This window comes from Octopus sinensis, linkage group LG9 (assembly GCF_006345805.1).
Source record: "Octopus sinensis linkage group LG9, ASM634580v1, whole genome shotgun sequence".
Classification (NCBI taxonomy): domain Eukaryota; kingdom Metazoa; phylum Mollusca; class Cephalopoda; order Octopoda; family Octopodidae; genus Octopus; species Octopus sinensis.
The window spans coordinates 61,502,175-61,528,689 of NC_043005.1; the positions used below are offsets into that span (position 1 = coordinate 61,502,175).

The following is a 26,515-nucleotide window of genomic DNA, read 5'->3' on the forward strand; positions in this document are numbered from 1 at the left end:
GTCACGTCAAGACCTCGGGTTAAACACTGACAGCAACAATAGAAAATAACTCGTTTAAAATATTATATAAACGCTAATATGATCTCGTGATAGCTCAGTTGGTAAATCCGAAGAAGTTGGTCGTAACTGTAATGAAAGACATCCTGAGGTCGGAGGTTCGAATGTGTCCCACAAGAAAAATCCTTTTATAGGCGCTGGCATTGCTTTCTGGCAGAAAAATGGCATCCCAACCACATGGATCTGCGTTCAGTCCCACTGCGTAGCATCTTGAGCAAGTATCTTCTTTAATAGCCGCAGAACGCCGAAAACCTTGATTTCGAGTTCAATGGCACTGCGCTCGCTTTGGGCAAGTGTCTTCTACTACAGCGATAGGCTGACCATTGACTTGTCAGTGCAATTGGTTGTCGGATAAGGTATGGAATGTCATCGTTTATTTGAGGGTGTGTGTGTGTGTTTGTCTCTCACCGCTTGTTAACCGAAATTAGTTTGTCTACATCGGTGTAACTTAACTGTTAGGCGGAACGAGAACGATGAAATAAGTTTAAGATTTAAAATAAATAATGGAATTTCCCAAACACCTTAATGGAATTTCCCAAACACCTGAAGGTGGTCCAATGATTGAAACCACGTAAAAGATAAATAACTGAAAACAAAATGAAACATACTCGGAAACCAACATATCTTCTAATGGTAGATACACTCAATGTTGCCCAGAAGCTACTTTAACGCAAGTCAAAAATGTAAAAGTAACTTTAGAGTTCAAGAAATGGGAGGATTTGTTTTAGCTATTCATGAAAATCCTAAAATAATCATATGTGGGGCTCGTAAAATTCTTGTCCTGCACGCTCATTCTAATAATAATCTTAAACCAGAGAATAAGACCGTAAACATTTTAGCTTTGGTTAACATGGAACTTTGCGAGATCTGCCATTCTCTAAGGCATCAAACACAAAATCGTGGTTTGAATCTCAGCCAAATTCAGCCATGCCATCCAAACAATCGAACCAAGATGGATTTAATAATAGAACTTAATGGCCGGAGCAAGCATCTACGGACGCAATCACTTCTATACAATGAAACTTTACAAATTAGGTATGGAATTGGAAGTTGACAGCACAATCTTCTGGTGAATGAAAGTAACGTGGTTTACTATTTAAAATCATGAGGAAATATACATAGCCCAAGAGCACTTCTCAAAACATTTTGAGATAATCGTTTATATAACAAGACGGTGAAAATATCGTTTTAATTTTATTTACTTTCTCCTTCCTATTGTCTATTGTTCGCCCTGCCATTTATCAATCAATTGAATGGTATAAAGATACAATGACGAAAAAGAGTTTTCTGAAATTTACACTCGTTCCCAAGTATTTTGAACGAGCATGTTTTAATCGATTAATTCAAACCAATGGGTTTATTATTTGTATTTAAACCAGTAAGGTATTAATAGAAGATACGAAGAGACGTAACAAAATGCTACGAGGCATTTTGTAAGGTTCACTAACACTAATGATAAATTCTCTATGTAGAGATTTGCCATTACCATCGATATTTCTTAACAGAAATTGTCTTATCCTTTTCTAGGTGGAACTGGTTGTATTTGGGTGTTATTTGTTTAAATTTATTTCCTTGTAAAAGTTTGGACAGAACATTTCCATAGTAATTTATGCAGAAAGTACGTTCAGGCATAAGATCTTTCTGGTATGAAGATAACTTTCTAGCTTTGAGTTTAATATCAAATGTTTTAGTTCCATTTGAATCTTACTTATGTTACAATAATCTACCACTCTTTCTTTGCACAAGCGACTTCCATTTCTGAAGTATTCGATGCTATTAGCGTGTCTTCGGCTGTCAAATGCAAACATCACTTTCCTTGTTCATCCACGCTGCGCAGTAAGAATTTAAGAGATAAAAGCTACCCAAGGTTAATGGGACCAACTGGTGAACCAAATTGTTCCGATAGGTTACTATTTACACTAATCGATGAGCAGATGTCTGTATAATTTAGTGTTCCTGCTACTGAAAATCACTGAGCTTAGCCCACATTCCAACTACCGGTGATCAACGATATCGAAAGCTTTCTATTGTTCAGAATATCATAAATTCAGTTCAATTTACAACCCTCACTGTGATGTTTCACATAATGTAGAGGATGTTTTCATAGGATCTTCTCGGATGCAAACTAGCAGAGACAAAATCCAAACTATTGTTTGAGCTTTAAGTAAATTCTTGATCCATGTATGTAACGGAATTATGGGTATAACATAATGTATTGTATCTCTATGGTCAGTGTCCTTCCTAAGCAACATCATGGCCTATATCAATGTTCTCAGCCTGCTGCTAGCTGCGATGCACATTAACCTTGACACAGACATGGATATTTAAAAACAAAGTGAAGAGAAATAGGTGCAGGAGTGGCTGTGTGGTAAGTATATTACTTACCAACCACATGGTTCCGGGTTCATTCCCACTGTGTCGCGCCTTGGGCAAGTGTCTTCTGCTATAGTCTGGGGTGGAGCAAAGCCTTGTGAGTGGATTTGGTAGACGGAAACTGAAAGAAGCCCGTCGTATATATGTATATATATATATATATGTATGTAAATGTTATGTTTGTGTGCCTGTGTTTGTCCCCCACCCACCCAACATCACTTGACAACCGATGCTGGTGTGTTTACGTCCCCGTAACGTAGCGGTTCGGCAATAGAGACCGATACAATAAGTACTAGGCTTCCAAAGAATAAGTCCTGGGTTCGATTTGCTCGACTAAAGGCGGTGTTCCAGCATGGCCGCAGTCAAATGACCGAAACAAGTAAAAGAGAAAAGAGAAAGAGAGATAAGGCACACAGTCGATTCCTTCGAGGATTCTGTATCAGCCTCAGATGTTTTTATTAGTATTCTTGCATTCCGTCATTTTTGGCTCATATATACTTTAAGGACATACCTTAAATCCTCGAGTATAGTCCGCCCTTCAGTATAATACGCAGGGGATTTTTAGGGGGCAGTACCTCTGAAAAACCTAAACCTTGTGTATAATACGCACCCATTCTCTAACTTGAGTCAAGGAGGTCTATATAATGTCCTTGGTTTGTAAAAATGTATACGTTAACGTCAGTTATTATTATTGTGTATATAACAATGCAAACGTGTAGCTTTTTTGTGCATTTTGTTAGCAGAAAATAAAGAAATATTTGCCGGACAGCAATTAGAGACTCGGACATTACGTAGAAAATAATTTTCATTTTTAACCTCGTATATAGTACGCACTAGGGATTTTGACTTTTAAATTTTGGTGGGGAAATGCGGGTTATACTCGAGGATTTACGGTACACGGCGATAAGATTACAATTGAATATCATGCACGCATTTCAGTGCATTAAGAACCTTATATCGGCTTTATTTCCCCATGTTTCTGTCAATTGAATGATTTCAATAATATGCTTTACTTATGTCTTAGACATGACTCTTAAGAATCATGTCAGGCTATATTCAGAAGTTGTGCTAGTATAACGATATCTTTCCCACACCTTCTAATCTATCAACTATCCTTCATCTTTAAATAGCTCTTAATCTATCGCTAACTAGCTTTTATATTTCAGAAAGTATTTAATATTCATAATAATCACCACCAAGATTCATTTAGCTGGTTCTCTAGCTCGGTGGCTCGAAACCCTGATAGAACCAGCCTATGATGTAACGCACCCGAGTAGTAACCGTCTTCTGTTTTTGCATATCATATTACTATACTGTCTAATTGATCTTTCCTTTCTAATATAGTGGTGATAGTAGTGGTGGTGTGTGTGTGTGTGACACAGAGAGAGGGTGAGAGAAATTTGACTATTTCTCGAACATCGAGCGATGAGTAGAAGTTTCTTCTTTCGTTCATGATAGTTCTGCTGTTAATATTGGTAAAATTGTTACTACACCTCCTAGAACTGTTATTATCATCAATGTTTCCGTCTTCTCCGCAGTTGCCTTCTCCATCGAAGAAGGGAGTAGCGTAACAATTCCCTACATCACCTCTTTGAAAGTTTGTTTCTATCGTGGTGGCATAAACAAATAATTTACAAAATCTCTTCACAAAATGTGTTCTCTTAAATGCAGGAGATACATAGCAATTCCTATTACTTGATGGTAAAAATAAACACGATAAATCAAACTTGTGTGATAGGAAACAAATATAGTAACTCATCAAACAAGAGTATATTCAAGATACATTTTTTTTTTTCTACGGTAAAATCTAAGAACAAGAATGAAGATGATGATGATGATAATAATAATAATAATAATAATAATAATAATAATAATAATAATAATAATAATTTGTTTTGCTGTAGCATAATTCATACGTGCATTTTCGTGTCTTTTTTATGGCGTTTCTTCCCTCCTTTTTACTCCATCAAATCTTCAGTTTCATATTGGCCAAATAGTTATTGCAAAGACGCCAAGTAAGTCTTGTTGGTTGGAACAGATATTTTAAAGTAGGATATTGCAGAAACGCATCAGTTCTTTGAAATGTGCTGACAAGTAGGATAGATTGCAAATGTTTCTATTAAATCAATAACGGTTTTGAAAACCTGATTTACAGACAGTAAGCAAATGTTCATCATATCTCACAATTGATCGTATTAGTCAATACCAACATCACTATATCTTCCTTTGATATTGCCGCTCACTGCTAGAGCATAAAATATAGAAATTCAACATTGAATATTTGATGAAACGCACTATTCGACTGATATATGTTATATTGAACTTTTAAGTGAAAGGAAAATATGTAAAATTCTATATTTGTTTTGTTTTATTGTTTTGTTGTATCAGACTAACATTTTGTGCTGTTATAGAATATTACAGTGGGCGAAGATTGGCAGAATGGGGAAAGCATGAGATAAAATACCTTGTGATATTTAGTTACATCTCCTCATGTCCTGAGTACAAATCCAGTCGGGATCAAGGATGTCCGTCCAGGTTCGATAAAACAATAAGTCAAGTTGTTGATGTTAAAAGTTAGAAGCATTCGAGGGAACCTAAACTAATGCATATTTAGAATTGTGGATCTCGATGCAAACAAAACCATAAATAATAAATATTCGAAGGTTGCTTCAAACTGAATCCGCATCCTAAACCTGAGTCCCAGCGTCATTCCAGTGCTCGGTGGCTACGGCAAAGGAACTTATATGGTGAACCTGGTCGAAAGTCTGAGAACTTAGCTTGTGATCTCGCACCAGGACCTTATCAGCTTCTTCAAATACCACCTGAAAAGGGAGGTGAAGGTAATAAGAGAAGTGCTGCACTTAGGTAACTTTAGTGTACCTAAATGGGCCAACTCTAAATATTCAATGATGCAGTTGTAGTAGGGGAACACGACTTGGGAGAGTCCGCTTGACATTAAAGTTTCAGTATTTTCCGTGTTAATAAGTGAATACGCAAAATTACCTTACACATTTTGCACCCATTTTCGGAATTGTTACACGTTATTTTGTTCTATAATGTGATTGCTATTGATTGGAACCTATTTCTTAATTGTGTCTTCAAAACTAATGTTGATTAACTAGCGATACTAAGGCAGCGAGCTGGCAGAATCGTTAGCACGCCAGGGAAAATGCTAAGCAGCATTTCGTCCAGCATTACGTTCTGAATCCAAATTCCGCTGACGTCGACTTTGCTTTTCATCCTTTCGGCACTAGGGTGGATGTAATCGACTTAACCTCCACGCACCCCGAAATTACTTCTGTCTACCAAACAGTTTGAAACTAATATTATAATACTGTGTTGGTCGATCTAAATCCGCCACTCTTTTTTGTTTGGAGCTCATTTTTTGTATTTTTCTTTCGTATGATCCTTAAGGTCTTGGTGCTTGTGACCAATAAAAGAAAAAACATTGTCATAGAGTGCAGTAGAAGGTGATGGTGGACTTACAGAATAGCCAGAGTGTCGGGAAAATGCTTTGCACTATTTCTTTCAAGTTTTTAAATTCTCAGATCAAATCCTGCCGTGGTTAAATTTTTCCTTTTATCACCTGCCCCATATCAATAAATCAAAGTATCAATTAAGTACAGGGGCCGATGTAACCGATTACTTTCCTGTCTACTCTACTAGGGTTGGAGACCGTATAAAAAATACTACGAGCACTTCACTTGTCTCCTCTCATTAAATCACATGCAATATCGTCTGCTAATCATATTTAAGAAGCGTGTCGTTGGCAGTCTCGGATCCGATAGGTAGTCGGGATACGCCAAGCTAAGTTTTTGTAGAAGAACTTCATAAAAGTAAAATCTTCAGTGGTTCTGTTACGCAAGTGAATACAATCGAAACAAATGCTGGAGATATTTGGCCTTGTAATGCCGAGGAATGTGGAGGTGCGTGGCTTAGTGGTTAGGGTGTCAGCATTATAATCGTAAGATTGTAGTTTCGATTCCTGGACCGGGCGACGCGTTGTGTTCTTGAGCAAAACACTTCATTTCACGTTGCTCCAGTCCACTCAGCTGGCAAAAATGAGTAACGCTGCAATGGACTGGTGTCCCGTCCAGCTGGGGAGCTCATACGCCATAGAAACCGGGAAACCGGGCCCATGAGACTGGCTAGGCTTTAAAAGGGCGCATTTATTATTATTATTAATGCCGAGGAATGGAGCAAAAAGGTTTCCTTAGAAATAATATGTTCACATGGTTCAACCACAATATGTGCCTAGTACGTATTTGATCGATTCAAGATATTAGCTCCTTAAACAAAATTTGGTATCAAGTGAAAAAAATTAAGATTAGGCATTTTGTTATACAGTCTATCGTATACAAGGCGATATTATATATTTGTAGATATTACTATACCCAGATAATGTTAGTTAACCTTAGATGAAATCTGATCAGACACACCTATGATCAATAGATATTGCGAGCATGCGTAATCTGTTAGTTGTCTCAGATTCCGCCTCCTAGAGTCATTCTTATCTGAAATGGTAAAGTGTGATTTGGACGAGCAGTTTCGAGTGGAGGAAGTTTTATTACATGAATCCAAACCCTAAAGTAGTACTTACTTTATCGACCGGGAAATAATTAAGGACACAGCTGACCTCGTCGGGATTTGAAGTGAGAACACGAGGAGTAGGAATTAAATAACACAAGTGAATTTTAACTAGAATCTAAATAGAATTCTAACGATTCTATCATTAAACGAAGGAGACAAGGATGAAGAGAAATGCAAAGAGGGGGGAAACATGACAATGAATACGTGAAGAAATACGCTGGAGAGAATGGAAGGGAGAAGAAGAAGAAGAAGAAGAAGAAGAAGAAGGAGAAGAAGAAGAAGAAGAAGAAGAACAACAACAACAACAACAACAACAACAATAACAACAAGAATGGGAAGAGAAATATGAAGATGTAAACGGTGGAGTGAAAGGGAGAAGAGAGAAAGAGAAGAATAAATAAGGAAGGAAGAATGGGATGAAAGGGAGAGAGAAAGGAAAGGGTAAAGGGGAAATCCGAGGAAGAAAATTTTAAATAATGTGGAGTGGGAGGTAGTGTGTGTGTGGGAGGTGAGTGTGGGAGGAGAGAGGAGGAGGAAAATGACAAAGAACGTTGAAGAATATCAAATACTAAAGAATAGAATATATATCAAGTACAAAAAGTTTTATACGTTTGGGACTTATTTGAATGTTTCCATCCAAAGAATTGTTCCAGCAAGAATATTTTACAGTTGGTTGGCTTCACTAATGGTCAATGAGTACGATGCCATTTTACCATTATAACTTTGGTTGCTCAGAAAGCTTAATTCTTCTAATATTCAATGGACTATATTAAGAAAGGAGGCTACTATATATGCGCTCAGAATCTCTTCGCTGTGTATAGAACTGGAAAATTTATTGTTATTGTTGTTATTATTATTTTTATTATTATTATTATTATTATTATTATTATTATTATTATTACTGGAATGCTGGCATTCTTGAAAGGCATGATGAATAATGTTAAGAAACATAGTTACAGTAATCCCTCGCCATATCGCGGTTCACCTATCACGGTTTATTTTTTAAGCTTACGTCGATTCCTCTGTGGTGTTGTTTTGCATTTATAATAAAATAAATATATACAAATTATAAAAATAAATTTTAAAATTATACAATACTGTTTCTACTTCGCGGATTTTCAACTACCACGGGGGTTTTTTGGGAACGTAACACCCGCGATAGCCGAGGGATTATTGTCCGTGGTCAGTTCATATTTGAGTAGCCAATATTATCAATATTGTCAACTTCCGTCCCACCCGGGTTATTAAGTTGAAGTGGCAATCAAGTACTAGGATCTCTAGTATTAATTAATCCATTCACCTCAAATATGCTGGCCTTGTACCTAAATCAGAAACTATTAAAGAAAGCGAATTAACAGAATCATTACTGCATCAGACAGAATACTTAGCGGGGTTTTCTTTTTCTTTTTTGTTTTTTGCCCTTCAGTTATTTACATGCTGAGTACAAATCATGTTTACATGCTGAGTACAGAGGTCAACTTTGTCTTTTATCTTTTCAAAGTCGAGAAAATATAAGTACCAGTCAAATGTGTTACTTTCCTCGAATTTGGTGTACGTGACTGTTGCTTTGTTTTATCCACACCAGAGGGATGCAGGGCAAAGTTGACTTTAGAGTCATTAAATATATTAAATATATAGAGTCATTAAAATATACAACATAGACACGGCTTTTATACGACATGTGACATTACCTATGGGTGTGTATGTAGATATATACATACATATATATATATATATATATATATATATATATATATATATATATATATACCTTTCTGCTCTAGGCACAAGGCCCGAAATTTTGTGGGAGGGGGCCAGTCGATTACATCGACCCGAGTACGAAACTGGTACACAATTGATCGACTCCGAAAGGATTAAAGTCAAAGTCGACCTCGGCGGGATTTGAACTTAGAACGTAAAGACAGACGAAACACTACTAAGCATTTTGCCCGGCGAGCTAGCCAGAAAAGTTAGCACGCCGGGCAAAATGCTTAGTAGTGTTTCGTCTGTCTTTACGTTCTAAGTTCAAATCCCGCCGAGGTCGACTTTGACTTTGATCCTTTCGGAGTCGATCAATTGTGTACCAGTTTCGTACTCGGGTCGATGTAATCGACTGGCCCCCTCCCTCAAAATTTCGGGCCTTGTGCCTAGAGCAGAAAGGTATATATATATATATGCGTTAAACTCCATTTAATTATTTATTTATTTATATATCATACAAAAAATTCCACGTAAACCCGAAGTTTCTAACTTTAAAATCAAGGAGTTACAACCTCTTTACTTGTGTGCTCTTGTTCTACTTATTCCATTCTGTTCTTCTATATATGCTCATATCTTTGATAAATATTTAAAAAAAACTAGAGACATTAAAAAAAGATAAAAACAGCATAGGATAAAAACAGCATAGGAAGCGAACCTATATACATACACAAAAACATACAGTAACTTTGCAGAAGGCCGCATCCATATCAACAACACGACTAACAACAATGGCAACTACCACGATAGCACAGTGTCATTGAACATGTAAACACAGTGAGTTACAATAACAGTACAAAAAGTCGGGTTCAAGAGCACCAGCAGCAGCAACGGGGTAGGGGAAAGGGCTGCTACTAAGAACAATGACGCACACACACAAAAAAACATGCGCATATAAGGATACACAACAAAGAAGAACTGCATGGAATAAGCAGAGAAAGGGCACACGCGAAGATGGAAAGTATCGCTTTTAAACCCGATTGCCTGACTTTGTGCGCACAGGCACGTGTGTGTGGGAGAGAGTGAGAGAGAGAGAGAGAGAGATGGAGCGAGAGAAAGAGAGATTTGTAATGTGTATTAACTGTTGGTCACCTGAATTAATTTCATGAAGTGGACTGTGTAATACAACTATTTCACAGTAGATTAGGTACAACAAGGAACTGAACATACACTATTCTTATACGATTCGTTGCAGTCAACCACCCTCTACTTTACTTCTCTGTCCAAGTATGCACAATGCATTAGGAAAGGACTTAGATAAATAAAACTACCTAAGTACGCGTTGTAACTTGTTTAGGAAACTTATCTAAATATGTTCTTTCAATATTACATTGTTGAATACATCTTGTATAGACATTATTTATTCATTTGTGAATTAGCTTTCTTATAAATTCAATTTAAAATATCATTTTCCAACACAGAACCATGCTTATATTTCCATATACTGCAAAACCATTAAATCTAAGAAGTATTATTTGATTACATTTTAAACTGAAATGTTAAACAATTGGTTGGTCATTGAAATATTCCTTTTATTTTAGTTTAATGAAGCTTAAGGAATGTTCATGTTTACATGTGTGAATGTGTATTTGTAAGCTGGTATTTCATTTGAATTCAGAATAACGTGTGGTTTTGAAGCAGAGGAAAAGGTTTCATAAAATAGTAAAATTCAATTAGAATATATTTGTATTAAGTTAGACATCGTGGCATTTAGAAAATTAATTTCATCCATTAAAACATAAGTCTGAATGAAACCAGTAACTTGGCTTACATGTAAAAATAATACTCACATACACGATGCTTGAAGAATAACGAAAAGATGTAACTGAATGCATACTAATTAACATTGATCGCTGGTTTCTTATTAAATTAACAATGCCATTTAATAAAAAAAAATACTGGATAAATATAAATGATATGTATATGGAAAACTTTTAGTAAAAATACGGTGTATTATTATACAAACTCGTACTCTGTGGCAAATAAGGCGATAATATTATGAGTGTAAGACGGTGAGATGGCAGAATCGTTAGCGTGTCGCCAAAAAGGCTTCACAGTATTTTTTTCTGACTTGACGTTCCGAGTTCAAATTTCGCCGACGTCGACTTTGCCTTTCATACTTTCGAGGTCAATATAATAAGTACCAGTTAAGCACATGTAATCGACTCACCCCCAAATAGCTGGCCTTGTGCCAAACTTTGAAACCACTATTATATCTGAGCGCAAGGCGGCGAGCTGGTAGAATTTGGTAGAGTGCCGGGCAAAGTGCTTAACGTCCGTCTTTACGTTCTGAGTTCAAATTCCGGCAGAATCGACTTTTCCTTCCCCTACCTCAAAATTGGCGACCCGTTACAATTTAGCAATTTGTGACATTTTGTTTGATAGCTGGTAATTAATGGGTTTTATTCTAAAGATGATCCTCTATGAAATTTGTTGAGTATTGTTTTGAAATATTTTGGGCTGTTCTAATTTTTTCGTAGTTACTTTCCTATTATTAACAAACGCACATACGTCCATATATGCATGCATACCTGCATACATACATACATACATACATACATACATACATACATACATACATACATACATACATACATACATGCATATATATATGTATATAAGTGAGCTCAGAGATATGTATATATATATGTATGTATATATATGAAGGGGTGCTGAAAAGTTCCTGCTTTTAAGGGCATCGTGAAAGGCCATGCTGGAGGCCCAACCTTCCGAGTTCTTTAACAGGACTTAGAAATACTGAAGAACAGCTGCAATAAGTGTGTGTATCTGAGAGGTGAATAGGTTGCATAAAATCATAGTTAACTCATCTCTCCGTAGTTTTCTTTTATGTATGTATATATATATATATGTGTGTGTGAATACACATACATGTTTATATACGTGAGTAAATAGAGAGTAGTTTTTTCTTACTAATTTGTTGTATTAAAAACAGTGCTATTTTCAGGTTTAATCTTTTCTTAAAGAGCTCTCCTATTTTCTTAATAATCCTTTGTGTTTGGTTTGGAACATTAACGTTCTTCAGTCCATTAGTCTCACGCTTCGAGACCTCAATAATTTCATTTCGATATTAAACTGTTCCACTAGCTCAATGACCACGCGTTCTGCTTTTATTCGCAAAGTATCCTGGTAATATATTTAGAACTATTAAAATGTTCTGTGTTGAATTTGATATTAAATAAAATTGAATGTTGGTAGATTTCATGATATACATGTTTCAAATACTGTATATCTCGGTGCTAAATATAGTATTATTTATTAGTAGAACTGCCATACCTATTCACCTCTTGTTGTGAAATTCTATATAAAATTCTAGTACTGTTAACTAATGTTTTTACTATCTGAAAATAATTTTCTTGTAATAAAGGCTACCTTTTTAAAACTGTAGTTATGCTTGTAAGTATGTTTAAAAAATGCACGTCTGATCACAAATGGAGTTGCTGCACATAAATAATGTATTTCATTCAGTGTAAATATAGTGTTTTTTTTTTATCTATATATCTCTTTTTTTTTATGCATCTATCTGTGTTGATGTAGCTTTTCATGTAAATGCTTGTGTGTAGCTGTGGCCTGTTTGTACGTTTCACTGTATTTGTTGTGTATATGTGTACGAAACTATGTTTGGCGATGAAGTGCAGCGTATGAATATAAAGTGAAGTCAAGAAGTGTCTCATTGTAAACAATGTTTTTAATCCTGAATAAAGTAAACTTTGTTATTTTTTTCCGGTAAAATTACAGATTATCACCCCCACGATTTTCACTAAAAAAAAAAAAAAAAAAAAAAACTCGGATTTTTTGCGTGGAATCAAATACCCTGACCTCCTAATATGCTGCAAATCCCATATTTTGGTCCGGAATTCCTCCGGAAGGGGGGGGGGATTACCCCCCCCCCGGAATTTTCACAAGGAAAAAAAAAAAATCAGATTTCTAGCGTGGAATCAAGTACCCTGACCTCCTAATATGCTGCAAATCCCATATTTTGGTCCGGAATTCCTCCGGAAAGGGGGGGTATTACCCCCCCCCCCCCGGAATTTTCACAAGGAAAAAAAAAAAATCAGATTTCTAGCGTGGAATCAAGTACCCTGACCTCCTAATATGCTGCAAATCCCATATTTTGGTCCGGAATTGCTCCGGAAAGGGGGGTAACCCCCTCCCCCGGAATTTTCACAAGGAAAAAAAAAAAAAATCAGATTTCTAGCGTGGAATCAAGTACCCTGACCTCCTAATATGCTGCAAATCCCATATTTTGGTCCGGAATTCCTCCGGAAAGGGGGGGTATTACCCCCCCCCCGGAATTTTCACAAGGAAAAAAAAAAAATCAGATTTCTAGCGTGGAATCAAGTACCCTGACCTCCTAATATGCTGCAAATCCCATATTTTGGTCCGGAATTGCTCCGGAAAGGGGGGTAACCCCCTCCCCCGGAATTTTCACAAGGAAAAAAAAAATAACATATCAATAATTTAGAAAAGAAACATTTCTAGAAAATAGTAAATTGAAGTGTCAACAAATTATTGGGCAAAATTGAAGTGTGAACAAATCATTGGGCAAAAGAAGATTTGGCATACTGTCATGCTTTTAGCTGTCAGAAGTGAAAGTCGTCAACTTCGTGTATTTGCGTCAGGTTCGCTGTTAGGCTTATAAAACAATAGAAGTTCAGTTTAAAGTTTATAAATAAATACATTTCATTAAATGTTCTGTTTAAACTTTATGAATAAATATATTCTTGCAGTGTGTGTATATGTGGCTATATGTCTGACTAATGTGTGTGTCTGTATTTATTGTATGTGTGTATAAGTAGTTATATGCTTATATTATCCATTATAGTAATATTTGTCTGTTGAAACCTGTTTTAAGGCGGTCAATAGTTTAATTAAAGATGTATCTATACATGTATATATATATATATATATATATATATATATATATATATATATATATATATATACAGGTGTATATATACATGTGTATACATATATATATATATATTATATATATATATATATATAATATATATATATACATGTGTATACATATATATATATATACACATGTATATATAATATATATATATACACATGTATATATATATACATGTATAGACACATCTTTAATTAAACTATTGACCGCCTTAAAACGGGTTTCAACAGACAAATATTACTATAATGGATAATGTAATGGATAAAATTCAGACAAACTTACCTCTTGCTGTCAAAAAAAGTGGATTAATTCTCAGCAAAACATACTGTTATGCTAGACCAGTGGTTTTCAACCAGGGTTCCGCAAGAAGTTGCAAAACTGCTAAAATCGGCAGTAATTTTTAATTCTCCTGTGCAGATATGTGTGCATAAGACTATTAAATTATTGTACAGGGGTTCCTCGAGCCAGTGGAATGTTTGAATTACGCTGTGTGGTTTCAGTTTCTAATTTTTGCTTCTGATCTCTCTTTGCCCCCCCTCTCTCTATCTCAGTTGTTCATTCTGCTGATATTTAGAAAAGTTTTCGCGCCAAGTTTTGTTGTGGGTGGGAAAAGATGAACGATTTAAAATAAATATACCTTAATTGTAGTGTGAGAAAGTATATATATTCTGATGATAAAATATATTATCTTTCAAAATCATCCCAAGTTATAGACTATATCGTGTATGTTTAAGAAATGGTTCATGAGACATTGTTCATCTGTCTCCCCACCACACCTCCACCTACACAAAAATTAGTTTGAGATAGAGAGGGCGGCACAGAGAGAGATCAGAAGCAAAAATTAGAACCTGACACTATCACAGAGCGTAATTCAAACATTCCACTGGCTCGAGGAACCCCTGTACAATAATTTAATAGTCTTATGCACACATATCCATTACATTTTATCCATTACATTATCCATTATAGTAATATTTGTCTGTTGAAACCCGTTTTAAGGCGGTCAATAGTTTAATTAAAGATGTGTCTATACATGTATATATATATATACATGTGTATATATATATATTTATATATACATGTGTATATATATAGACATGTGTATATATATATATATTATATATATATATATATCTATATATATATATATGTATACACATGTATATATACACCTGTATATATATATATATATATATATATATATATATATATACATGTATAGATACATCTTTAATTAAACTATTGACTGCCTTAAAACAGGTTTCAACAGACAAATATTACTATAATGGATAATATAAGCATATAACTACTTATACACACATACAATAAATACAGACACACACATTAGTCAGACATATAGCCACATATACACACACTGCAAGAATATATTTATTTATAAAGTTTAAACAGAACATTTAATGAAATGTATTTATTTATAAACTTTAAACTGAACTTCTATTGTTTTATAAGCCTAACAGCGAACCTGACGCAAATACACGAAGTTGACGACTTTCACTTCTGACAGCTAAAAGCATGACAGTATGCCAAATCTTCTTTTGCCCAATGATTTGTTCACACTTCAATTTTGCCCAATAATTTGTTGACACTTCAATTTACTATTTTCTAGAAATGTTTCTTTTCTAAATTATTGATATGTTATTTTTTTTTCCTTGTGAAAATTCCGGGGGAGGGGGTTACCCCCCCTTTCCGGAGCAATTCCGGACCAAAATATGGGATTTGCAGCATATTAGGAGGTCAGGGTACTTGATTCCACGCAAAAAATCTGATTTTTTTTTTCTTGTGAAAATTCCGGGGGGGGGTGTTACCCCCCCTTCCGGACCAAAATATGGGATTTGCAGCATATTAGGAGGTCAGGGTACTTGATTCCACGCTAGAAATCTGATTTTTTTTTTTTTTCCTTGTGAAAATTCCGGGGGGGGGGTATTCCCCCCCCCCTTTCCGGAGGAATTCCGGACCAAAATATGGGATTTGCAGCATATTAGGAGGTCAGGGTATTTGATTCCACGCAAAAAATCCAAGTTTTTTTTTTTTTTTCTTAGTGAAAATCGTGGGGGTGATAATCTGTAATTTTACCTTTTTTCCATTTGTTTATTGCTTATACGTGATTTTTTTATGCATGTTTACGTTTGTGTGTCGATGATCTGTTTATGCCAAGTGTAGTTGTGTTTTTGGGTATATCTTATTGTATCTATATTTTTGTGTATATTTTATCGTATTTGTTGTGAATGTGTTTAATAAAAATGAGTAGCGTCTGAATACAAAATAAGCATACGTACTTTCAAATGGAATATTATTATTATAAGACAAAGCAAAATAGAATATACGAACATAAAAAAGGCAAAATTTAAGTTACGGTAAACGGCTCAGCCGCATATATGGCTGACTGGCTAAAAAGTTCGTTGTGCAGTCATGATGTCTTGTTGTTAAGCAACAAGACGGGTATGGGTGATTAGATGATGGTCTAGAGCTTATGGGCGGGAGACCCCTGACCTTGGAAAAAAAACTTTGGTCGTCTTGTTGTAGTCGAGGGCTCTTCGTTGACGCCCGACACCACTGGGAGGTGGCCCTCAAAGTCGCTGGAAATGGAGATCTCCAGGTCCAAATTCTTGAACGGCGATATGATGTCTTGGGCTCATTGTCAATACCTGATATCATGACTAAATACCTGTTGTCATAATAATGAGTCGATCCATGCACGGTGATTGGAAAATGTGTTAACGACCATTCAATGGGCTGCTCCTGTAATTCAAAAATTCAGCCTATATCAAATTGAGTTACACTGATTCTACTTGTGAATTAAGTTAAGGCTACGCGTGTCAGCGGAATATAGAACCATTTACACATTCATTAAAGCCTAGGCTGCTCAGTTGATCGAACGACTGGATTCACACATATTCTTGATTCCACACATATTGCCGTGTTTATGTGAGTGTGTGTATATATATATGTATGTATGTATAAGGCGGCGAGCTGGCAGAAACGTTAGCGCGCCGGGCGAAATGCTTAGCGGTATTTCGTCTCTCGTTACGTTCTGAGTTGAAATTCCACCGAGGTTGACATTGCCTTTTACCCTTTCGGGGTCGATAAATAAAGTATCAGCTTCGCAGTGGGGTCTATGTAATCGACTTAATCCCTTCGTCTGTTCCCTCTATGTTTAGCCCCTTGTAGGCAGTAAAGAAATATATATGTATGTGTGTGTGTATCTATGTATGTATGTATACATAATATATATGTATATGTGTTTGTGTGTGTGTGTGTCTGTGTGTGAGTATCTCTGCATGTATCTATACATATAATATAAAACTTACTTGGAAAAGGATGCGTGGTGTTCGATCATATAATAACATAAATCTATATATTTAAAACTGAAGTTGTGTGGTGTCTGTCTACTACGATTTAGATTCCTAACTACTCACACATTTTTCGGTGCAGTTTAACCAAAAGCGGGTATCTTATATTCGTGATTCATATCGAGCCCTTCTGGATATTAGCGCGCGTCTACGATGAGTCTACGATTTTAAAAAAATTTACCATCATTTATTTCCATTTTTAATGCATTTTTTGCTATTATATAAGGGAAGCAACTCTCTAAAAATGCTTATATAGTTATTTCCCTTACAAATCCGAGCAACGCCGGGTGATACTGCTAGTAATTTATAAATATATGCATATATACATTTCGTCTGCCGTTACGTTCTGAGTTCAAATTCCGCCGAGGTCAACTTTGCCTTTCATCCTTTCGGGGTCGATAAATTAAGCACCAGTTACGCACTAGGGTCGATGTAATCGGCTTAATCCGTTTGTCTGTCCTTGTTTGTTCCCTCTGTGTTTAGCCCCCTGTAGGTAGTAAAGAAATAGAAATAGGTATTTCGCCCGTCGCTACGTTCTGATTTCAAATTGTACACATCTACATCTATATATGTATGTATACATGCAAATATGGGTACAGGATATCAAAACAACGTTGAAAACAATGAGAAACGAAAACATAAAGACAAAAACATGGAAACGAACTATATTTTAAACAACGAAAGAACAGAGTACCAGACACACAACACAAGGAGTATCCCCCTCTTTTAATTTTTTCTGTTTCGTCTACTCCGTGTTTCGGCATTGTGTGCAACGTTGTTTTGATGTCCTGTACCCATATATGCATGTATATATACATATAGATATATGTATATATGCATAAATTTATATATTATTTATATTATTATACATATATTATATGTATATATGTGTGTGTGTTTGTGTGCGCGTGCATGTATTTGTGTGTGTATATATATATATATATATATATATGCGTGAGAGTATGCAGTTATCTACATATCTTTCTTGAAATATTAGGCAGAATTAAACTGTTGAAAAGAACATTTCAATCTGTATAATGAAATTCAGAAAAACATAACTTGATAAATAAATAATAACTTGAAAAGTGTACACAAATAGATCAAATGAATATATAATCAACTCGGGCTTGGTAGATCGAATTATGTTTGTTAATAACAACAAATATAGTAATCACTACAAGCACAACCGTAAGAACACATTAATTTTATCATTATTACTATCATCATCATCATTATCATCATCATCATCATCATCATCATCATCAACATCATCGTTATTATTATTATTATTATTATTATTATTATTATTATCATTACTACTACTACTACTACTACTACTACTACTACTACTACTACTACTATTTTAAGGCGGCGAGCTGGCAGAAACGTTAGCACGCCGGGTGAAATGCTTAGCGGTATTTCGTCTGCCGTTACGTTCTGAGTTCAAATTCTGCTGAGGTCCACTTTGCCTTTCATCCTTTCGAGGTCGATAAATTAAGTACCAGTTACACACTGGGGTCGATATAATCGATTTAATCCGTTTGTCTGTCCTTGTTTGTCCTCTCTGCGTTTAGCCCCTTGTGGTTAGTAAAGAAATAGGTAGTTCACTCGTCGCTACGTTCTGAGTTCAAATTCCGCTGAGTTTCGACTATGCCTTTCATCCTTTCGAGGTCGATAAATTAATGAAGTGCTAATGAAACGTTAGAGTCGATTTAATCGACTCATTCCCTCCTCCAAAATGGCTGCCCGTTTTGGCAAAATTATTATTATTATTATTATTATTATTATTATTATTATTATTATTATTATTATCATTACTATCATTATTACTGTTAGTTTTTCTGCCTTCAATTTTGTCTTTGTTTCCTGTCGACTGTCTTCTCAACACCTAGGGCAAAGAAGCTCACTTTATTATTATTATTATTATTATGATTATTATTATTATTATTATTATTATCATCATCATCATCCTTATTACTACTACTTCTACTACAGCAACTACGTCTACTACCGCTACTACTTCTACTATACCGCTACTACTATATCACTACTACTGCTGCAGCTGTTTTAGAAGTGAAAGTTGAAATATATGAACAAGAAAAAAGCAAATGACCTGAAAATATTTGTGATCTACATTTGTTTTTAGTTAGAGCATGAAAGATTAAAAAAAGTCAGTCATGATGTTTGTTGCAGTACACAACTGTGTCTTCGCTTGTATAGAGGGGGAGAGTGAAATAGGGATGGACGAGATAGTGACAGGGTAAAAAGGAGAAAAGAAATCTAGAGGTTGTGAACATAAAAACAGAATGCTTTCAGTTTAGATGAGAGAATGAGGAGATAGTGTAAGGTGAAATCTTTGCATAATGAAATGTTAGTGCATGACAGTGGAGACGGTATTGAAGGAGATGTCGAGCGTAAGGGACAGTGAGAAAGAGAGAGAGAGAGAGAATAAGTGAGAGCAAGTGAGAGCAAGAGAGAGAGAGCAAGTGAGTGCAAGAGAAACAGAGAGAGCAAGTGAGAGCAAGAGAGAGAGAGCAAATGAGAGCAAGAGAGAGAGAGCAAGTGAGAGCAAGTGAGAGCAAGAGAGAGAGCAAGTGAGAGCAAGAGAGAGAGAGAGCAAGTGAGAGCAAGAGAGAGAGAGAAGAGAGAGAGAGAGAGCAAGAGCGAGAGAGCAAGTGAGAGCAAGAGAGTGACACAGCAAGTGAAAGCAAGAGAGAGAGCAAGAGAGCGAGAGAGCAAGAGAGCAAGATAGCGAGAGAGCAAGTAAGCGCAAGAGACAGATAGATAGAGAGAGAGAGAGAGAGAGAGAGCAAGACAGAGAGAGAGGGGTTAATGTATGGAAGAGATATAGTGAGCCTGAAATATGGAAAGAAGAGTAATATAGAAAAAACACATGAAGTGTTTCGAAAAATATAGTTATATGATATTAAGCGAGATGAGGATATGAAAAATGCTAATTAAGAGATATGGAAGCTTACACTTCATGGTATCTAAGTCTAGACTGTGCAAAAGCCAATTGAGTATGTAACGATCAGAGAAAATAACTGAAGAATAGTTGCGAATCTGAAAGTCAGTCATCCTGAAACGAAGAATTCACTCTGTGTTGTTTGTATAGTAACATAGATGCTACAACATGAAAGAGTCAGTCTTATACTTGCAGAGAATTATTTATTTGACTATTGTTTGTTTGTTGTTGATTTTTTCTTTTGTCTGCTTGATTTTGATTGTCTTAGTGTGTTTTTGGATTTTCTTTTTACTTTGTATATATTATATTTTATTTATATAATGTCCTTTTATGATTTGTTTGGGAAAAATACATATAATGTTTGATCACTGAAATATTTTGAGTGGAGATTACTAATGAATGGTAGAATAAACAAAAGTTTGCACCAGACAAAACTAAACTATGTTCAAATTGTATTTGTTGGGCACACATATGATTTATCTTATTGTAATGTTAATGATACATTTAAAAGTTTATGGTAATAGGGATGGTGCTTCTGTACAGTATGAAGAATGCTCTTAGGATATATTTTTGTTTCATTTGTTCCAGGTCAGTTCTTAATCGAGCAGACTTTATAACTAGATACATTCCAACCATAACCAGCCAATCTTATAGCGTATATAGGATTACTTTATACAGTGCAGGATTCCATAAAGTAGTCTAAGATACGCTAGAAGATGGGTTGTTCTTTATTGAGTGGGTAGGGTATAATTTGATGGCAATTTGGCCTCTATATCTTAGCCTGTGGAGTGACCGCATAGACTATCTCTCTCTCCCATTTTCCCTATATAAGATACCAACAAATAAATAGAATAGACAGTTGTAAACTACCGCTGCCATTTAAAATAATGAATGTCACTTCGTGTTATCTACTCAACATAAAAGTGGAGGCACATGGCCTAGTGGTTAGAGCAGCGGACTCGCGGTCGAAGGAGCGCGGGTTCGAATCTCAGACCGGCTGACGTGTGTGTTTATGAGCGAAACACCTAAGCTCCACGCGGCTCCAACAGAAGGTAGTGGCGAACTTCTGCTGACTCTTTCACCACAACTTTCTCTCACTCTTTCCTCCTGCATCTTGCAGCTCACCTGCGCGGCGTCCCGTCTAGGTGGGGTACCTGTACGCCAAGGAAACCGGGAAACCGGTCCTTATGAGCCAGGCATGGCTCGAGAAGGAACAAACAACAAACTCAACATAAAAACAAAGCAGCGTTAGTGACATAATGCAAGGCTCTGTATTTTTGACTGCAGCAAGAAATATGTAAATAAAGAACTGGTGTATTTCCCCGCCATTTTGCGGCAGTTGTTCTTTTCTTTGGTTATTTCAGTATGGGACATGTTATACATCAATATGGAATGTGTTGTATTGAAAGCGAGGAGTGAAAGTTAACGTTTTAGGCTTTTGCCTAAAGGAAGGGGAAATCATCAACATTCTAGACGCTCCCCTTTGTTAACAACGAAACCCTCACCAATTTCTTCGGATTCTGGACGCTATCTTCTTTCTCTATCTTTTCTCCCCCTCTCCCCCCTCTTTCTCAATATAGGATGCCAACAAATAGAGTAGACAGTCGCAAACTACCGCTGCCATTTAAAATAATGAATGTCACTACATGTTATCTACTGAACATAAAAACAACGCAGCGTTAGCGACACAATGCAAGGTTCTGTATTTTTGACTGCAGCAAGAAATTTGAAATTTGTAAAATGATTGAAGGGAAATAGGAAAATTATAATTGCTTTAAATACTTGAAAAATGAGTATTTAAAAAGCATTAATTAGCTAATAATTAAATGTTACAAAATTACAAAGTGGTTAGAGTAGGAATTGTAGCATAAACAATCAATTTACTGCATGCATGCAATCCATCATATTACTTAAATGAATGAGTGTAATATTGGGAGAGCTGAAGATGAAGGCAATTACTGTATCATTAGTTCATATGCAATTAACCTATGCTGCTTTTTATTTTGCCTCAGCAAGGCAGGCACTTAACCGTCAAGTAGGCAAATCCACATAGAAGTAAACAGATACAAGTGGGAACACTTCATAATTAATGAGCACTTCGTTAGCTTCTATTATTGTCTCTCGCCGAAGAAGTATCGGGGATACAACATGGCTGAATTTCTCAAGAAACGTTATTTATATAAGGAACAACTTCTTCAGTAGGGCTTCAACAATTTAATGGGTTATAGAACTCCGCCATCACACCCACTACCCTAATCATTATAATTACCATCCCAATATGAGAACCAAGTTGATGTCTAAATAAATGTTGCTATACACTTACACACTTAAGAAGATAGTTGCTTTACAAAACGCAATTGATAATTAATATTCATAAAATAGTGGTTAAACCTTAGGTTATCTTGATACGAATCTTTCTAAAACGTGTTCGCATTTTTGTAGATTTCAAATATATGCCACTCGTACCGGACGAGCCATAAACTACAGTAGAATAAAAATAATAAAATAGCAAATACATGTTCCTGTCTCCTACCTCTCAGCACCACACACGCGCATATCACTTGTACAATTCATGAACTTTTGAGAATGTAAGACAGTTTATAGTACAATCATTTTGCAATATAAGCTGATGGCAAAACTAAATTGTGAAATCGCCATCTGAAATTATTTCACAAACATTCTTGGGTAAAATGTGTATATTATCATTACATCTCAGTCCTTCACCCATCAGTTCATTAGGTATCAAAGCGGTGAAGGAGTTATTGTTATGAGAGGTTGTTTCATGTGCTAGAAGTAGCCATCAAATCTCTCCTAAATCATACCATGCGATTTAAAATAGAAAGCCAAATATTATTCTTGTGCAATAATTACGGGTTAGCAATAGATTCATCGTTTTTAATCATGTGTCTGCTCCGTCGGGGTTGACCTGGGCTATAGCAAATCATAAATCATTTAAAACCAACAATAATTTATATCAATTTTTAGAGAAGAAATTTCTGCTTTCGAATATTATTAAAATACATCACATTATATGTGTAAAGAAGGCGGCGAGCAAGCAGAATCGTTATCATCCCTATCAAAATACTTAGTGGTATATCTTCCGGCTTTACTTCCTGAGTCAAAATGTTACCGAGGTCAATTTCGTCTTTTAATCCTTCAAGATCGATAGAATAAGTACCAGTTGAGTACTGGGGTCGATGTAATCGACTAGCCCCTTCCCAAAATACGTCAGGTTTTGCGCCTAGAGTAGAAAGAATTATTGAATATATGCACTGTACCTGACTAGTGGTTGGAATCAAGATCATGAGGGTGTGGGTTTGATTCGGGAATGAGGTAACCAGCTGTGTTCTTGAGCTAGATGCGTCATTTGACGTAGCTCCAGTCTAGTAGTGCTATATGCAGCCCTGATCCCCACCCCTCATCTTTTAAATCTTTGATGTTTTGCTACGTCAAGTTATGGAAGAATCGAGAGGGTGTCTCTGCCTGCTCGTAACTACACAGGCAGCTAAAGCAATTAGCAAATGTGTGGTAAAAGTTAACATGTCATACACCGTTACGAGTGACGGTTATGCATGCCAGAATTAATTAATATATGAAAGCTAAATTGTATATAAACTAAGATTAATAAAGTTCTTATCACGTAGACCATAAGCCCATCTATATGCTCTAGCAGAGTCGTGCTTAATATTCTTTTATAAGATTAATTTCAAAATTTGCACAATATTACATACTGTGGAGAAAGCAAAACTGACAACGGTGACATTTGATCTTAAGATGTAAAAAGATCCTAGCTAAATGCTATTAGATGTTCTTACCGACGCTGCTATCATTCAGTGAAGCTGCCGCGCTAGAATTATATTATAAATAATTTGTATTTAGACATTAAATAAATAATAGTTTTCACAAATATTAATGAAAGATTATCACTTGAAATATAAATTTAAATATAACATTTATATGTTTGCGATATATAAATATTATATTCCAATTTATAGAATCGTGAGGTACTGCTATCGTACACACAGAACGCGGACGAAATTAAAAGATTTCTGGAAAATTTAAAGTTTAGTTTGAAAGTTTACATCTTCAACTGCATCTTGCCAACTACCACTCTTCACTCCGAATCAACTTCATAGAAAGCATGGACTATTGGAATATAACTTTTCCACTGGCAATGTTTCAAAATGCGATAGACGCTTGATTTTGAAATTCCTATCTCATGATTTGCTTGCCACACAAATTTTCTTGAACGCTGGCAATGTTTCACACATTGTAATCGTAGTTGCTGTCCACCTTGTTCCGGAACGTTTCTTGTAGACATTCTGAATTGTTCCATTTGTTTCAAACTTATCCCTAATTCGAATGATGATAAGTCGCGTAGGTGGATCTGTTTGAAATTTTCTCCTAAACTCTGCAGTTCGACCGCAATTTCAAACTTCCAATGGCACTTTAATATAAATTTTCTTTGTTAACTTAGTCTAGTTCCCTTCTTTATTACTAATGGTTTCAACTACCTCAGAGATCGCCTTCGTTTTTTTATCCTTTCGGCGTCGATAAAATAATTACCAATCAAACTCTAGGGTCGTTGTAATAGACTCGTTCCGACTCCAAACTTTCAAGCCTTGTGCCTAAAGTAGAATAGAGTATTTCTAATGGATTCAATCTTAAAAGAGAATGAAGTGTGTTATCTGCTATTAAAGTGTGTATGCATTTTGAGGGACACCCTGTAAATGTTACACAGGAAAGAGAGGTTGCCAATGCATTCTGGAATTCTGTATATGAAATCTGAAATATAAAATCTGTATATAAAATCTGAAATCAAACAAACATTGAATCTTTCTTCTCTGTCTTTTCAGCTGATCTCACCATGACAGTCATGCAAATTATAATGACACATTTACCTCCAGGGATACATGGAGTATTGATTATCTGCTGTTTGTTTATAACGGGTAAGGATTTATGATTATATAATAAACATTGAAATATTTACATTTCTTTTAACAGGTTTGAAAGAAAATTCTGTTGCATAATGATATATTTTCACAAATACAATATGATTCGTCATTATTGTCTTTATCACTACCGTCATAATTGTCATGGATATTATAAACATTATCTTCGTTGTCGTCGTCGTGATCGTAGCCGTGGTTGTCGTCATTGCATTCGTTATCATCTTCATAGTCATCATTATTATATTTTCCCTATTGTCTAAATATTATGTACGACACGCAGATTTGCCGACGAAACGTTTCATCGTCTAGGAGCCGCTGGAAAATGAACAAGCTTTGTCCTTCCCAACCAATTCTCTGAGAGCTGTTTGGAAGTCTGTAGGCTGATTAAGGAACGTAATATACTGGGATAAGTCCATTTACGTGATCCTCGCCAATACATGTTGTAGTAAATAAATGATGATGGTGGTGGTAATGATGATGATGATGATGATGATGATGATGATGGTGACGACGACGACAACGATGACGACAACGACGACGAGCGCGACGACAACGACGACGACAACGATGATAATGATGATGATATGATGATGATGTTGGTGGTGGTGGTCATCTTCTTAAGTTCGTATATAATTTGTGCTCTTTAACACGCTGTGTCTATATAAGAATTTTTCTCAAAATGGCTGCCACAGCTAACTGCGTATAATACAACACATTCATGTTAAGTTTGATGTGCAAATTAAGATTCGTTAGAATCGCAGCTTCCTTTGCCGATAGCTAATTTACCCTCAGCGCACCAGCCTTTTGCGATTAAAAAATATCGGTTTGACGAAATTTCGATTTGGCATTTGGTTGTAGACTGCTTGATGCTGCGGAAGCGCAAGTTACGCTGAAATCTCATCAGCCGGTGCTGACAAAATTTCTTCTGTTGAAATAATTTATGTTTTCTTTCAATACAGCTATACATAATATCGTGAACACTAAGCTTAATCCTTCAGCAAGAACTCTAAGAATGCATTTTCGATTAACATATGAAAAATTGGTTGTCATATTACAAACGGTGTTTTGATATATTCACGTTAGACTTTGGATGTTTAGCATAAATGCCACTTAAGATTTGCATATTAATTCGATCAGTAGATGAATATTTCGAATAATGTTCAGTCAACACATCATTAATATGACTTTATGGCGTATCACACAATTATATTAGGCGTCAGCGTGAAACACAATTACGGACATACACACATAAACATATAAATATATACATATATATATAACATAATATATACATATATATATACATATATATATACATATATATATATATATATACATATATATATATATATACATATATATATATATAATATATACATATACATATATATATATATATACATATATATATACATATATATATATATACATATATATATACATATATATATACATATATATATATACTATATATATATATACATACATATTATATATATATATATATAATATA

The 26,515-nt window shown here is 35.4% G+C and overlaps 1 protein-coding gene across 5 annotated transcripts in view; it reads left to right on the forward strand.

Moving 5' to 3' along the window:
• LOC115215754 (neuronal acetylcholine receptor subunit alpha-3-like) overlaps nt 1-26,515 on the forward strand; it is a 784,372-nt gene that overhangs the window by 603,794 nt on the left and 154,063 nt on the right. For all 5 annotated transcript variants that reach the window (XM_036505995.1, XM_036505994.1, XM_036505993.1 and 2 more), the window contains one exon: nt 24,907-24,999. In XM_036505995.1, the coding sequence (XP_036361888.1) occupies nt 24,918-24,999 (82 nt within the window). In that variant the 5' untranslated portion in view covers nt 24,907-24,917. The remainder of the gene's footprint in view (nt 1-24,906; nt 25,000-26,515) is intronic.